The following is a 16,211-nucleotide window of genomic DNA, read 5'->3' on the forward strand; positions in this document are numbered from 1 at the left end:
TTTATTTCGCACAAATTCACAGATAAACTGCTCTGATAAAAATGGCAAGCACAGAATTTATCAATGTTAGAGTGCCCCATAAAGAAATAGTAGATGGGTATTTTTTTTTGAAAAGTCACAAAATATTAATTGATCTGAAAATCAGATCACAAATGATCAGAAAATGTTGATCATTCCGTTACCAAAATAAAATATTTATTATCAAACAAATGCAATTTGATACTTATTCTCAAAGCAGAAAATCTCAAATTTGTCGAGAACTGAAAAAATATTTGAACCAGTGTTCAAATAACACAGAGAATCAACTAATATTATATTACTTAAACCATTCTAATAATGGAAAGAAAATTAAGCAATCATTCATTGAGTGTTTGAATGGTATTGTATTATTATTGTTTTTCTTAATTATAAAAAAAGTTTGTTTTTATTTACAAAAGAAAAATATACCAAAGTTCTGTTTCATTGTGGAATTTTATACGATTTACTAAATAAAAAAGACAAAGTTTTGCTCTTGCAAACATTTTTGAATGTTGTGGAGGAGCAAGAGCTGTTTCAAGCGGGGTGGAGTTGCACAAAGAACAACATTGTTCATGCCAAAAGAATGTTGAAACGTCATGATTATGGAGTGATTCGTTCATCAAAGCCCTATACGCCAACTGCTCGAAAACGTTTATATATATTCTTAATTTAACCTTTTTTAATATTTTTTGAAGCAATGACTCATTTCAATTTTTCGTTTTGTGAATGGTGGCTTCGAAAACACACCACAGAATGTTGCATAAAGAAAAGGAAAAAACGAAATTCTATTATTGAAGAATTATCTGAAGATGATATGGTGTTTCTGAATACAAAGAAAGAAAAAGAAATACCAAATATTACTTCTCCAAACTTGATGGAATATGATAATCATTCTCTTAATATTAAAAAGAACTCCATTGGAGAAAACAAACGAAATATTTCATTGAATTCCAAAGAAGAACTTGAATCAAATCAATACAAATCAAAAACAAATTTCTCACAAGAACAGAAAGATTACATTACAATTATAAACAATAAACAATTATCAAATGTTCAATTTGACATATCAAAAACATTAATAAGTCTAAATAAAAAAAGAAATCAATATAAAAAACTCTTCATCGAAGTGTCGACTTTCATCTTCCATTGCATGCCCAGCTGCCGCCTCTTGCGCCATGTCTTCTGCCTCTTCAAGCAGCGCTGCAAGTTCCAGCTGCTCATCTCCCACTGCATGCCCAGCTGCCGCCTCTTGCGCCATGTCTTCTGCCTCTTCAAGCAGCGCTGCAAGTTCCAGCTGCTCATCTCCCACTGCATGCCCAGCTGCCGCCTCTTGCGCCATGTCTTCTGCCTCTTCAAGCAGCGCTGCAAGTTCCAGCTGCTCATCTCCCACTGCATGCCCAGCTGCCGCCTCTTGCGCCATGTCTTCTGCCTCTTCAAGCAGCGCTGCAAGTTCCAGCTGCTCATCTCCCACTGCATGCCCAGCTGCCGCCTCTTGCGCCATGTCTTCTGCCTCTTCAAGCAGCGCTGCAAGTTCCAGCTGCTCATCTCCCACTGCATGCCCAGCTGCCGCCTCTTGCGCCATGTCTTCTGCCTCTTCAAGCAGCGCTGCAAGTTCCAGCTGCTCATCTCCCACTGCATGCCCAGCTGCCGCCTCTTGCGCCATGTCTTCTGCCTCTTCAAGCAGCGCTGCAAGTTCCAGCTGCTCATCTCCCACTGCATGCCCAGCTGCCGCCTCTTGCGCCATGTCTTCTGCCTCTTCAAGCAGCGCTGCAAGTTCCAGCTGCTCATCTCCCACTGCATGCCCAGCTGCCGCCTCTCGCACCATGTCTTCTGCCTCTTCAAGCAGCGCTGCAAGTTCCAGCTGCTCATCTCCCACTGCATGCCCAGCTGCCGCCTCTTGCGCCATGTCTTCTGCCTCTTCAAGCAGCGCTGCAAGTTCCAGCTGCTCATCTCCCACTGCATGCCCAGCTGCCGCCTCTTGCGCCATGTCTTCTGCCTCTTCAAGCAGCGCTGCAAGTTCCAGCTGCTCATCTCCCACTGCATGCCCAGCTGCCGCCTCTCGCACCATGTCTTCTGCCTCTTCAAGCAGCGCTGCAAGTTCCAGCTGCTCATCTCCCACTGCATGCCCAGCTGCCGCCTCTTGCGCCATGTCTTCTGCCTCTTCAAGCAGCGCTGCAAGTTCCAGCTGCTCATCTCCCACTGCATGCCCAGCTGCCGCCTCTTGCGCCATGTCTTCTGCCTCTTCAAGCAGCGCTGCAAGTTCCAGCTGCTCATCTTCCATTGCATGCCCAGCTGCCGCCTCTTGCGCCATGTCTTCTGCCTCTTCAAGCAGCGCTGCAAGTTCCAGCTGCTCATCTCCCACTGCATGCCCAGCTGCCGCCTCTCGCACCATGTCTTCTGCCTCTTCAAGCAGCGCTGCAAGTTCCAGCTGCTCATCTCCCACTGCATGCCCAGCTGCCGCCTCTTGCGCCATGTCTTCTGCCTCTTCAAGCAGCGCTGCGAGTTCCAGCTGCTCATCTCCCACTGCATGCCCAGCTGCCGCCTCTCGCACCATGTCTTCTGCCTCTTCAAGCAGCGCTGCAAGTTCCAGCTGCTCATCTCCCACTGCATGCCCAGCTGCCGCCTCTTGCGCCATGTCTTCTGCCTCTTCAAGCAGCGCTGCAAGTTCCAGCTGCTCATCTCCCACTGCATGCCCAGCTGCCGCCTCTTGCGCCATGTCTTCTGCCTCTTCAAGCAGCGCTGCAAGTTCCAGCTGCTCATCTCCCACTGCATGCCCAGCTGCCGCCTCTTGCGCCATGTCTTCTGCCTCTTCAAGCAGCGCTGCAAGTTCCAGCTGCTCATCTCCCACTGCATGCCCAGCTGCCGCCTCTTGCGCCATGTCTTCTGCCTCTTCAAGCAGCGCTGCAAGTTCCAGCTGCTCATCTCCCACTGCATGCCCAGCTGCCGCCTCTCGCACCATGTCTTCTGCCTCTTCAAGCAGCGCTGCAAGTTCCAGCTGCTCATCTCCCACTGCATGCCCAGCTGCCGCCTCTTGCGCCATGTCTTCTGCCTCTTCAAGCAGCGCTGCAAGTTCCAGCTGCTCATCTCCCACTGCATGCCCAGCTGCCGCCTCTTGCGCCATGTCTTCTGCCTCTTCAAGCAGCGCTGCAAGTTCCAGCTGCTCATCTTCCATTGCATGCCCAGCTGCCGCCTCTTGCGCCATGTCTTCTGCCTCTTCAAGCAGCGCTGCAAGTTCCAGCTGCTCATCTCCCACTGCATGCCCAGCTGCCGCCTCTTGCGCCATGTCTTCTGCCTCTTCAAGCAGCGCTGCAAGTTCCAGCTGCTCATCTCCCACTGCATGCCCAGCTGCCGCCTCTTGCGCCATGTCTTCTGCCTCTTCAAGCAGCGCTGCAAGTTCCAGCTGCTCATCTCCCACTGCATGCCCAGCTGCCGCCTCTTGCGCCATGTCTTCTGCCTCTTCAAGCAGCGCTGCAAGTTCCAGCTGCTCATCTCCCACTGCATGCCCAGCTGCCGCCTCTTGCGCCATGTCTTCTGCCTCTTCAAGCAGCGCTGCAAGTTCCAGCTGCTCATCTCCCACTGCATGCCCAGCTGCCGCCTCTTGCGCCATGTCTTCTGCCTCTTCAAGCAGCGCTGCAAGTTCCAGCTGCTCATCTCCCACTGCATGCCCAGCTGCCGCCTCTTGCGCCATGTCTTCTGCCTCTTCAAGCAGCGCTGCAAGTTCCAGCTGCTCATCTCCCACTGCATGCCCAGCTGCCGCCTCTCGCACCATGTCTTCTGCCTCTTCAAGCAGCGCTGCAAGTTCCAGCTGCTCATCTCCCACTGCATGCCCAGCTGCCGCCTCTTGCGCCATGTCTTCTGCCTCTTCAAGCAGCGCTGCAAGTTCCAGCTGCTCATCTCCCACTGCATGCCCAGCTGCCGCCTCTTGCGCCATGTCTTCTGCCTCTTCAAGCAGCGCTGCAAGTTCCAGCTGCTCATCTCCCACTGCATGCCCAGCTGCCGCCTCTTGCGCCATGTCTTCTGCCTCTTCAAGCAGCGCTGCAAGTTCCAGCTGCTCATCTCCCACTGCATGCCCAGCTGCCGCCTCTTGCGCCATGTCTTCTGCCTCTTCAAGCAGCGCTGCAAGTTCCAGCTGCTCATCTCCCACTGCATGCCCAGCTGCCGCCTCTTGCGCCATGTCTTCTGCCTCTTCAAGCAGCGCTGCAAGTTCCAGCTGCTCATCTCCCACTGCATGCCCAGCTGCCGCCTCTTGCGCCATGTCTTCTGCCTCTTCAAGCAGCGCTGCAAGTTCCAGCTGCTCATCTCCCACTGCATGCCCAGCTGCCGCCTCTTGCGCCATGTCTTCTGCCTCTTCAAGCAGCGCTGCAAGTTCCAGCTGCTCATCTCCCACTGCATGCCCAGCTGCCGCCTCTTGCGCCATGTCTTCTGCCTCTTCAAGCAGCGCTGCAAGTTCCAGCTGCTCATCTCCCACTGCATGCCCAGCTGCCGCCTCTTGCGCCATGTCTTCTGCCTCTTCAAGCAGCGCTGCAAGTTCCAGCTGCTCATCTCCCACTGCATGCCCAGCTGCCGCCTCTTGCGCCATGTCTTCTGCCTCTTCAAGCAGCGCTGCAAGTTCCAGCTGCTCATCTCCCACTGCATGCCCAGCTGCCGCCTCTCGCACCATGTCTTCTGCCTCTTCAAGCAGCGCTGCAAGTTCCAGCTGCTCATCTCCCACTGCATGCCCAGCTGCCGCCTCTTGCGCCATGTCTTCTGCCTCTTCAAGCAGCGCTGCAAGTTCCAGCTGCTCATCTCCCACTGCATGCCCAGCTGCCGCCTCTTGCGCCATGTCTTCTGCCTCTTCAAGCAGCGCTGCAAGTTCCAGCTGCTCATCTCCCACTGCATGCCCAGCTGCCGCCTCTTGCGCCATGTCTTCTGCCTCTTCAAGCAGCGCTGCAAGTTCCAGCTGCTCATCTCCCACTGCATGCCCAGCTGCCGCCTCTTGCGCCATGTCTTCTGCCTCTTCAAGCAGCGCTGCAAGTTCCAGCTGCTCATCTCCCACTGCATGCCCAGCTGCCGCCTCTCGCACCATGTCTTCTGCCTCTTCAAGCAGCGCTGCAAGTTCCAGCTGCTCATCTCCCACTGCATGCCCAGCTGCCGCCTCTTGCGCCATGTCTTCTGCCTCTTCAAGCAGCGCTGCAAGTTCCAGCTGCTCATCTCCCACTGCATGCCCAGCTGCCGCCTCTCGCACCATGTCTTCTGCCTCTTCAAGCAGCGCTGCAAGTTCCAGCTGCTCATCTCCCACTGCATGCCCAGCTGCCGCCTCTTGCGCCATGTCTTCTGCCTCTTCAAGCAGCGCTGCAAGTTCCAGCTGCTCATCTCCCACTGCATGCCCAGCTGCCGCCTCTTGCGCCATGTCTTCTGCCTCTTCAAGCAGCGCTGCAAGTTCCAGCTGCTCATCTCCCACTGCATGCCCAGCTGCCGCCTCTTGCGCCATGTCTTCTGCCTCTTCAAGCAGCGCTGCAAGTTCCAGCTGCTCATCTCCCACTGCATGCCCAGCTGCCGCCTCTTGCGCCATGTCTTCTGCCTCTTCAAGCAGCGCTGCAAGTTCCAGCTGCTCATCTCCCACTGCATGCCCAGCTGCCGCCTCTTGCGCCATGTCTTCTGCCTCTTCAAGCAGCGCTGCAAGTTCCAGCTGCTCATCTCCCACTGCATGCCCAGCTGCCGCCTCTTGCGCCATGTCTTCTGCCTCTTCAAGCAGCGCTGCAAGTTCCAGCTGCTCATCTCCCACTGCATGCCCAGCTGCCGCCTCTTGCGCCATGTCTTCTGCCTCTTCAAGCAGCGCTGCAAGTTCCAGCTGCTCATCTCCCACTGCATGCCCAGCTGCCGCCTCTTGCGCCATGTCTTCTGCCTCTTCAAGCAGCGCTGCAAGTTCCAGCTGCTCATCTCCCACTGCATGCCCAGCTGCCGCCTCTTGCGCCATGTCTTCTGCCTCTTCAAGCAGCGCTGCAAGTTCCAGCTGCTCATCTCCCACTGCATGCCCAGCTGCCGCCTCTTGCGCCATGTCTTCTGCCTCTTCAAGCAGCGCTGCAAGTTCCAGCTGCTCATCTCCCACTGCATGCCCAGCTGCCGCCTCTTGCGCCATGTCTTCTGCCTCTTCAAGCAGCGCTGCAAGTTCCAGCTGCTCATCTCCCACTGCATGCCCAGCTGCCGCCTCTCGCACCATGTCTTCTGCCTCTTCAAGCAGCGCTGCAAGTTCCAGCTGCTCATCTCCCACTGCATGCCCAGCTGCCGCCTCTTGCGCCATGTCTTCTGCCTCTTCAAGCAGCGCTGCAAGTTCCAGCTGCTCATCTCCCACTGCATGCCCAGCTGCCGCCTCTTGCGCCATGTCTTCTGCCTCTTCAAGCAGCGCTGCAAGTTCCAGCTGCTCATCTCCCACTGCATGCCCAGCTGCCGCCTCTTGCGCCATGTCTTCTGCCTCTTCAAGCAGCGCTGCAAGTTCCAGCTGCTCATCTCCCACTGCATGCCCAGCTGCCGCCTCTCGCACCATGTCTTCTGCCTCTTCAAGCAGCGCTGCAAGTTCCAGCTGCTCATCTCCCACTGCATGCCCAGCTGCCGCCTCTTGCGCCATGTCTTCTGCCTCTTCAAGCAGCGCTGCAAGTTCCAGCTGCTCATCTCCCACTGCATGCCCAGCTGCCGCCTCTTGCGCCATGTCTTCTGCCTCTTCAAGCAGCGCTGCAAGTTCCAGCTGCTCATCTCCCACTGCATGCCCAGCTGCCGCCTCTTGCGCCATGTCTTCTGCCTCTTCAAGCAGCGCTGCAAGTTCCAGCTGCTCATCTCCCACTGCATGCCCAGCTGCCGCCTCTTGCGCCATGTCTTCTGCCTCTTCAAGCAGCGCTGCAAGTTCCAGCTGCTCATCTCCCACTGCATGCCCAGCTGCCGCCTCTTGCGCCATGTCTTCTGCCTCTTCAAGCAGCGCTGCAAGTTCCAGCTGCTCATCTCCCACTGCATGCCCAGCTGCCGCCTCTTGCGCCATGTCTTCTGCCTCTTCAAGCAGCGCTGCAAGTTCCAGCTGCTCATCTCCCACTGCATGCCCAGCTGCCGCCTCTTGCGCCATGTCTTCTGCCTCTTCAAGCAGCGCTGCAAGTTCCAGCTGCTCATCTCCCACTGCATGCCCAGCTGCCGCCTCTTGCGCCATGTCTTCTGCCTCTTCAAGCAGCGCTGCAAGTTCCAGCTGCTCATCTCCCACTGCATGCCCAGCTGCCGCCTCTTGCGCCATGTCTTCTGCCTCTTCAAGCAGCGCTGCAAGTTCCAGCTGCTCATCTCCCACTGCATGCCCAGCTGCCGCCTCTCGCACCATGTCTTCTGCCTCTTCAAGCAGCGCTGCAAGTTCCAGCTGCTCATCTCCCACTGCATGCCCAGCTGCCGCCTCTTGCGCCATGTCTTCTGCCTCTTCAAGCAGCGCTGCAAGTTCCAGCTGCTCATCTCCCACTGCATGCCCAGCTGCCGCCTCTTGCGCCATGTCTTCTGCCTCTTCAAGCAGCGCTGCAAGTTCCAGCTGCTCATCTCCCACTGCATGCCCAGCTGCCGCCTCTTGCGCCATGTCTTCTGCCTCTTCAAGCAGCGCTGCAAGTTCCAGCTGCTCATCTCCCACTGCATGCCCAGCTGCCGCCTCTCGCACCATGTCTTCTGCCTCTTCAAGCAGCGCTGCAAGTTCCAGCTGCTCATCTCCCACTGCATGCCCAGCTGCCGCCTCTTGCGCCATGTCTTCTGCCTCTTCAAGCAGCGCTGCAAGTTCCAGCTGCTCATCTCCCACTGCATGCCCAGCTGCCGCCTCTTGCGCCATGTCTTCTGCCTCTTCAAGCAGCGCTGCAAGTTCCAGCTGCTCATCTCCCACTGCATGCCCAGCTGCCGCCTCTTGCGCCATGTCTTCTGCCTCTTCAAGCAGCGCTGCAAGTTCCAGCTGCTCATCTCCCACTGCATGCCCAGCTGCCGCCTCTTGCGCCATGTCTTCTGCCTCTTCAAGCAGCGCTGCAAGTTCCAGCTGCTCATCTCCCACTGCATGCCCAGCTGCCGCCTCTTGCGCCATGTCTTCTGCCTCTTCAAGCAGCGCTGCAAGTTCCAGCTGCTCATCTCCCACTGCATGCCCAGCTGCCGCCTCTTGCGCCATGTCTTCTGCCTCTTCAAGCAGCGCTGCAAGTTCCAGCTGCTCATCTCCCACTGCATGCCCAGCTGCCGCCTCTTGCGCCATGTCTTCTGCCTCTTCAAGCAGCGCTGCAAGTTCCAGCTGCTCATCTCCCACTGCATGCCCAGCTGCCGCCTCTCGCACCATGTCTTCTGCCTCTTCAAGCAGCGCTGCAAGTTCCAGCTGCTCATCTCCCACTGCATGCCCAGCTGCCGCCTCTTGCGCCATGTCTTCTGCCTCTTCAAGCAGCGCTGCAAGTTCCAGCTGCTCATCTCCCACTGCATGCCCAGCTGCCGCCTCTTGCGCCATGTCTTCTGCCTCTTCAAGCAGCGCTGCAAGTTCCAGCTGCTCATCTCCCACTGCATGCCCAGCTGCCGCCTCTTGCGCCATGTCTTCTGCCTCTTCAAGCAGCGCTGCAAGTTCCAGCTGCTCATCTCCCACTGCATGCCCAGCTGCCGCCTCTTGCGCCATGTCTTCTGCCTCTTCAAGCAGCGCTGCAAGTTCCAGCTGCTCATCTCCCACTGCATGCCCAGCTGCCGCCTCTTGCGCCATGTCTTCTGCCTCTTCAAGCAGCGCTGCAAGTTCCAGCTGCTCATCTCCCACTGCATGCCCAGCTGCCGCCTCTTGCGCCATGTCTTCTGCCTCTTCAAGCAGCGCTGCAAGTTCCAGCTGCTCATCTCCCACTGCATGCCCAGCTGCCGCCTCTTGCGCCATGTCTTCTGCCTCTTCAAGCAGCGCTGCAAGTTCCAGCTGCTCATCTCCCACTGCATGCCCAGCTGCCGCCTCTTGCGCCATGTCTTCTGCCTCTTCAAGCAGCGCTGCAAGTTCCAGCTGCTCATCTCCCACTGCATGCCCAGCTGCCGCCTCTTGCGCCATGTCTTCTGCCTCTTCAAGCAGCGCTGCAAGTTCCAGCTGCTCATCTCCCACTGCATGCCCAGCTGCCGCCTCTTGCGCCATGTCTTCTGCCTCTTCAAGCAGCGCTGCAAGTTCCAGCTGCTCATCTCCCACTGCATGCCCAGCTGCCGCCTCTTGCGCCATGTCTTCTGCCTCTTCAAGCAGCGCTGCAAGTTCCAGCTGCTCATCTCCCACTGCATGCCCAGCTGCCGCCTCTTGCGCCATGTCTTCTGCCTCTTCAAGCAGCGCTGCAAGTTCCAGCTGCTCATCTCCCACTGCATGCCCAGCTGCCGCCTCTCGCACCATGTCTTCTGCCTCTTCAAGCAGCGCTGCAAGTTCCAGCTGCTCATCTCCCACTGCATGCCCAGCTGCCGCCTCTTGCGCCATGTCTTCTGCCTCTTCAAGCAGCGCTGCAAGTTCCAGCTGCTCATCTCCCACTGCATGCCCAGCTGCCGCCTCTTGCGCCATGTCTTCTGCCTCTTCAAGCAGCGCTGCAAGTTCCAGCTGCTCATCTCCCACTGCATGCCCAGCTGCCGCCTCTTGCGCCATGTCTTCTGCCTCTTCAAGCAGCGCTGCAAGTTCCAGCTGCTCATCTCCCACTGCATGCCCAGCTGCCGCCTCTTGCGCCATGTCTTCTGCCTCTTCAAGCAGCGCTGCAAGTTCCAGCTGCTCATCTCCCACTGCATGCCCAGCTGCCGCCTCTTGCGCCATGTCTTCTGCCTCTTCAAGCAGCGCTGCAAGTTCCAGCTGCTCATCTCCCACTGCATGCCCAGCTGCCGCCTCTTGCGCCATGTCTTCTGCCTCTTCAAGCAGCGCTGCAAGTTCCAGCTGCTCATCTCCCACTGCATGCCCAGCTGCCGCCTCTTGCGCCATGTCTTCTGCCTCTTCAAGCAGCGCTGCAAGTTCCAGCTGCTCATCTCCCACTGCATGCCCAGCTGCCGCCTCTTGCGCCATGTCTTCTGCCTCTTCAAGCAGCGCTGCAAGTTCCAGCTGCTCATCTCCCACTGCATGCCCAGCTGCCGCCTCTTGCGCCATGTCTTCTGCCTCTTCAAGCAGCGCTGCAAGTTCCAGCTGCTCATCTCCCACTGCATGCCCAGCTGCCGCCTCTCGCACCATGTCTTCTGCCTCTTCAAGCAGCGCTGCAAGTTCCAGCTGCTCATCTCCCACTGCATGCCCAGCTGCCGCCTCTTGCGCCATGTCTTCTGCCTCTTCAAGCAGCGCTGCAAGTTCCAGCTGCTCATCTCCCACTGCATGCCCAGCTGCCGCCTCTCGCACCATGTCTTCTGCCTCTTCAAGCAGCGCTGCAAGTTCCAGCTGCTCATCTCCCACTGCATGCCCAGCTGCCGCCTCTTGCGCCATGTCTTCTGCCTCTTCAAGCAGCGCTGCAAGTTCCAGCTGCTCATCTCCCACTGCATGCCCAGCTGCCGCCTCTTGCGCCATGTCTTCTGCCTCTTCAAGCAGCGCTGCAAGTTCCAGCTGCTCATCTCCCACTGCATGCCCAGCTGCCGCCTCTTGCGCCATGTCTTCTGCCTCTTCAAGCAGCGCTGCAAGTTCCAGCTGCTCATCTCCCACTGCATGCCCAGCTGCCGCCTCTTGCGCCATGTCTTCTGCCTCTTCAAGCAGCGCTGCAAGTTCCAGCTGCTCATCTCCCACTGCATGCCCAGCTGCCGCCTCTTGCGCCATGTCTTCTGCCTCTTCAAGCAGCGCTGCAAGTTCCAGCTGCTCATCTCCCACTGCATGCCCAGCTGCCGCCTCTTGCGCCATGTCTTCTGCCTCTTCAAGCAGCGCTGCAAGTTCCAGCTGCTCATCTCCCACTGCATGCCCAGCTGCCGCCTCTTGCGCCATGTCTTCTGCCTCTTCAAGCAGCGCTGCAAGTTCCAGCTGCTCATCTCCCACTGCATGCCCAGCTGCCGCCTCTCGCACCATGTCTTCTGCCTCTTCAAGCAGCGCTGCAAGTTCCAGCTGCTCATCTCCCACTGCATGCCCAGCTGCCGCCTCTTGCGCCATGTCTTCTGCCTCTTCAAGCAGCGCTGCAAGTTCCAGCTGCTCATCTCCCACTGCATGCCCAGCTGCCGCCTCTTGCGCCATGTCTTCTGCCTCTTCAAGCAGCGCTGCAAGTTCCAGCTGCTCATCTCCCACTGCATGCCCAGCTGCCGCCTCTTGCGCCATGTCTTCTGCCTCTTCAAGCAGCGCTGCAAGTTCCAGCTGCTCATCTCCCACTGCATGCCCAGCTGCCGCCTCTCGCACCATGTCTTCTGCCTCTTCAAGCAGCGCTGCAAGTTCCAGCTGCTCATCTCCCACTGCATGCCCAGCTGCCGCCTCTTGCGCCATGTCTTCTGCCTCTTCAAGCAGCGCTGCAAGTTCCAGCTGCTCATCTCCCACTGCATGCCCAGCTGCCGCCTCTTGCGCCATGTCTTCTGCCTCTTCAAGCAGCGCTGCAAGTTCCAGCTGCTCATCTCCCACTGCATGCCCAGCTGCCGCCTCTTGCGCCATGTCTTCTGCCTCTTCAAGCAGCGCTGCAAGTTCCAGCTGCTCATCTCCCACTGCATGCCCAGCTGCCGCCTCTTGCGCCATGTCTTCTGCCTCTTCAAGCAGCGCTGCAAGTTCCAGCTGCTCATCTCCCACTGCATGCCCAGCTGCCGCCTCTCGCACCATGTCTTCTGCCTCTTCAAGCAGCGCTGCAAGTTCCAGCTGCTCATCTCCCACTGCATGCCCAGCTGCCGCCTCTTGCGCCATGTCTTCTGCCTCTTCAAGCAGCGCTGCAAGTTCCAGCTGATCGTCTGATTCAATTATCCAAACTTCTTTCTTCCATGTACTGACTGAAACAAATAACGGAAATTCATTTGATGAAACAAATATTTAACATAATATTAATATGAATGTGACAAATGAAAAATCTATCGAGAAAGAATTGCATTCATCAAAAATCGAATCAAAAAATTCTAAAATGAAAAAGAAGATGATGTCCTCATTTTTGAAAGAATCTTCAAACGATATAATTGATCAAACTTCGAAAAACGAAGATGAAAAATGGTTTGAGAATGAAATACGTATAATTAATGGATCCAAATATTCGCTTTGGAAGCAAATGGTGAAGGAAATTGATGTTAAACTTAGCTATTCACACTTTTACACACTTTCAAAAAATTTAAGAAAATCAAAAAGAAGAACTGATGTGTGTAATTTGTGTGCTCGAAGAGAAATATTAACGAAGATTCAAAGAATCAGACATTTAACGTTGAAGGAAAGGGAAGAAAAAAGATTATTAGAAATTCATCAAATAATCCAGAACAAACAGAGAAATTATTATCATAAATGTATTGAAGAACTTTCATTCGGACAAACAATTGTTATTCTCGATTACAAACAAAACTGGTGCCTCCCAATAAAACAATCCCAGGTGAGCAGAGATTTTTATGAAAAGAAAGAAGTTTCTCACCTGGGAGTTGTTATTTATCAATCACAACACAAAAGAAATAGCAAATCTAGTTTCCACTTTTTCTCAGAAGTGCTTTCCAAGGACAGTCGATAGAATATCGACTGCCTTGAAAATGCACTTGAACTCACTCTTCACTCTTCACGTACAAACAGATCGCTCAAAGTGTGGACCGACTGCGGTCCCCATTTTCGGAATGGCTCTTTTCTGCATTTTCTTCTTTATCCTTCATCAAAAATCTTCAAAACATTCTCATCAACCTCGCTTTCCTTCTTTGCAGAAGGACACGGAAAAAGCGAGGTTGATGGAGAGTTTGGTGTCCTCTCGAGAGAAGCACAGAACTCTCGAGAGGACATCTCATCTGTTGATGAGCTAATCTCTTTTTTCAAAAAAAGATTTAACTCATCAACAGATGAGATAGGAAGTGCCTCAATCAATAGGCACTTCCTCCCATACACCCCTCGGCTTCAGGTGAGAGTCTCACCGAAGCTGAGGGTGAAAGAGTTGAAGAAAAATCTATTATGGAGCAGCGAAGAAGGAAGGATTTTCGCTGCTCCATTCGACGAAGAAGAAAATACAAGATGGAGTGAAGTGAGGGTTGCTGTTTCTTTCGAAAGAGCGAAGAAACAAGCAACAAGCAAGATATACTCTTGCCTCTCTTCTCCAATTGGAAAGCAAACACTTTCACTTATTTTAGGAAGATGGGAAGAGGAAAAAGACAATCATTCAATATCAGAATTGCTTCCATGCGAAGAAGGAACAGCCGAAGGAACAGCCGAAGAAACAGCCGAAGAAACAGCCGAAGAAACAGCCGAAGAAACAGCCGAAGAAACAAATAATTTTGATAATAAACCAAGACGCACTTATTCTCAAAATGTTTGCCAATGGGATGTTGAAGACGAAGAAAGAAGGAAGGAAGCTATTGTTCTCATTGAGGAAGAAGGCTATGCAGAAGAGATAAGTGGAACGATAATAAGTGACAATGATGATGCTAACTTTTAAATAAATCTGAACTTTGAATTAAAAGAGAAGTGTGAAGATAATGCTTGTCTCCAAACATTTTGAATATTCAAAATCTTTGTGACATATTTTCAAAACGTTCTTTTTCTCAACTTCTCTTTCAGCTCAAATCCATTGCTCCTCCAGCGGCATCTCCATCGTCACCATCTCAAATGCTTTCGGATCTTTTCTCACTCAGTCATTCACTAACTCCCTCAAATTATCTGCTTCATTCTTGACTTTTCTGCACCAAACAACATACAAAACAAATCCAACGAAAGCAATCAGAAATATTTTCAACATTGATTCCAAAGCTTTCGCATTTAATTTTCTCGTGCAATACATTTCTTTCAGATGCAACATGAGACGCATTCAGATTGTTGATGGACATTTTCCCTCTCTCCAAACGAGCAATCCCGAAGCTCGACAGAAAAGTCAGATAAGAATATGTTACGCTCTCAAGATGGATTTCTCCACCTTCTCCTACAGCAATCCACAATTTCCCCGTCTCTTCAGAGCCTTCGCTTCCTCCAAATTCACAATTCAATATTGTTACTCGCCCGCCATTCATCTGAATAACACCAGTGTTTCCTTCTACCGGTGAGATTGGTAGTTTGAAAATAAGTCTGTTGAGCAGAAGTACTGTTGGTGAAATATCATCAACCACATAAAAGAAACCGTTGCTTTCTATTCTCAGCTCAGATTTGTCAGCAACACCACGGATCGTCAGCGATTTCCCATCTCTTCTCATCTCTCCAGAAACCCAGTTGTGGATGTTGATCTGGACAGTCGTCTTGTTCTCTTTCAGGTTGCTGACACCAACCTCCAATCGATCGCATGGATTCGGATCGCTTCCACAGTTCGGTAAAGTGCTTTTTCCTCCCTCAACAAAGATGATATCTGATGCTCAAGAAAACAGATATTTCTTGATTAAGCAATTAATCAACGGACTGCCAAATGAGTCCATATCCCAGAAATATTGCTCTAGCGTGCTCAATTCGTCAATTGTCCCAAACCACAAATCTTCTTTGATCAGCGTTTCTGGATTCCATCAAAGCAGAAATAGGTCATTTTTCTTTGAAGCTAGATTTCTTGTGAACGTGTTTGACTTCATCGAATACTGAACATTCACATCGAAGTTCAGATGCAGTCCTCCCCCATATCCCTGTGCTCCCAGCGCTGCACAGCTCTCCACTCTGTTCAGAGTGAATATCAGCTCTCCTCCATTCGACACATTGAAAGCTCCCATCCCACCAAATGGAATCTCGCCTTGGCACATAGCTTTCGAAAATACAAAGTTGCTGATCTCCACTCGCTTTCCTTGTCCAATAACGCCTGAAAAGACTGAGCCATTCCCGTTGTTACGAGTCACATTCGACAATTCGCTTGAAAGTATTTTTATTCCATTTCCTTCCTCAATAGAAATAACACTGCCACTTTCCAGTGTTGTTCCATTGACTGTTAGCATTTTGATGTCGGCTGAAGATTCACCTATCAAGTGAATAAGCTCATGTGAAGTCTGGCTCTCAATCCCTTCAATAGTGCATCCTGCAATAAATAATAATGTTCCTTGCCCTCTCAGCTCGACTGCAGCAATATCTCCAAAGTCAATTCTTTCAGCTCAAATTCAGTTAAATGAATTTCGCCTCCTGTTGCACAAAGTATGCTGAATTGAATTGCCTCGCGTTCTATTTGCCTTGTCACTGAGCAATTAGCAATGCTCAAAGTTGATTGCTGGCACAGAATCAGAAACAAACGAGGCGTTTCAACGAAGCTTGGAGGCAAGGAAAACGTAATATTCGAAATTGACACATCTGCTTCTGTCTCAATCAAACCATCCCCATCCCCGCTTCCGTTGCTGCAGACAAAAATAGATGAATCCTTTGTTGTTGCAAAAATTGTAACAGAACACGAGGCAAGCCTTGTGCAGCTATCCAGCTGGAAAGATGGGAGTACTTCAACAACACCTTGCTCTTACACTGATCCAAATCTCAATTCAACAACTTTGCTGATTGTATGGCAAGGCGCAAATGAAAATCCGCATCCCGAATGATCATATCCTCCATCTGCTTCACTTCCAACATATCCGCTTTCAGAAAATGAAGTTAGAAATTCAGTTAAAGGAATCGCATAATCTTGATTGCAAGAGACTCGCTCATACCCCTTCAAATCCGTTTTGTTCATCTCCCTCCAAGCTATTTGGAAGTTATCTGCTCGAACTGTCTCAGTCAAGTTGTTGGCATCCACAAATATGTTATTTCCTTTCCACGCTTTGCATTCAAAGAATGTCAGGTTTTTCAGCGAACAAACTTCATTATTATCTGAAATAAGCAGATATATCCCTCCTCCTAATCCTCTTCCTCTATTTAATTCTTCACCGCTTGGTACATTTCAGTTGCTGAATCTGGTGTTGTTCACAGCAACGTTCATATTCCCCTGTTTCTGGATAAACAAAGATCCGCCCTTCAGCTCGTTTCCGTTTTCGCATGATGAACTTAACTTGCACCCATCAATCACAATCTCGGAGTTTCCTCTATTCCCTTATGCACTGAACAGTTCACCATTTCCGTTCTTCGCGTCATTTTGATGGAAAAAACAATATCTTATCAATTGAGTCTGAATAGCTTGTTCCGAAAGTCCACTGAAGTTTATTCCTGCTCCTTCTAAAATTGTTGAATTTGTAAATATTCCATTCACTGTGTTCAA

The 16,211-nt window shown here is 52.3% G+C and overlaps 4 protein-coding genes across 4 annotated transcripts; 1 reads left to right on the plus strand and 3 right to left on the minus strand.

The window, feature by feature from the left end:
• Positions 1-1,102: 1,102 nt before the first annotated feature.
• Positions 1,103-11,936, minus strand: MONOS_17727 (uncharacterized protein; the record flags this gene model as incomplete). The annotated part of the gene is made up of 2 exons (XM_067870675.1): positions 1,103-11,889; positions 11,924-11,936. 2 exons carry the CDS (start codon positions 11,934-11,936, stop codon positions 1,103-1,105), a joined length of 10,800 nt encoding a protein of 3,599 aa, XP_067725734.1.
• An 874-nt stretch (positions 11,937-12,810) lies between these two features.
• MONOS_17728 (uncharacterized protein) lies at positions 12,811-13,508 on the plus strand (the record flags this gene model as incomplete). The annotated part of the gene is made up of 2 exons (XM_067870676.1): positions 12,811-12,817; positions 12,919-13,508. 2 exons carry the CDS (start codon positions 12,811-12,813, stop codon positions 13,506-13,508), a joined length of 597 nt encoding a protein of 198 aa, XP_067725735.1.
• A 226-nt stretch (positions 13,509-13,734) lies between these two features.
• Positions 13,735-14,472, minus strand: MONOS_5146 (uncharacterized protein; the record flags this gene model as incomplete). Its single annotated transcript, XM_067875269.1, has 2 exons — positions 13,735-14,405; positions 14,457-14,472. The coding sequence occupies 2 exons, from the start codon at positions 14,470-14,472 to the stop codon at positions 13,735-13,737; spliced, it is 687 nt and encodes a 228-aa protein (XP_067725736.1).
• An 84-nt stretch (positions 14,473-14,556) lies between these two features.
• MONOS_5147 (uncharacterized protein) lies at positions 14,557-15,689 on the minus strand (the record flags this gene model as incomplete). Its single annotated transcript, XM_067875270.1, has 2 exons — positions 14,557-15,118; positions 15,484-15,689. 2 exons carry the CDS (start codon positions 15,687-15,689, stop codon positions 14,557-14,559), a joined length of 768 nt encoding a protein of 255 aa, XP_067725737.1.
• Between the last annotated feature and the right edge of the window lie 522 nt (positions 15,690-16,211).

This window comes from Monocercomonoides exilis (genome assembly GCF_001643675.1).
Source record: "Monocercomonoides exilis strain PA203 chromosome Unknown scaffold28-1221067, whole genome shotgun sequence".
NCBI classification, from domain to species: Eukaryota; Preaxostyla; order Oxymonadida; family Polymastigidae; genus Monocercomonoides; species Monocercomonoides exilis.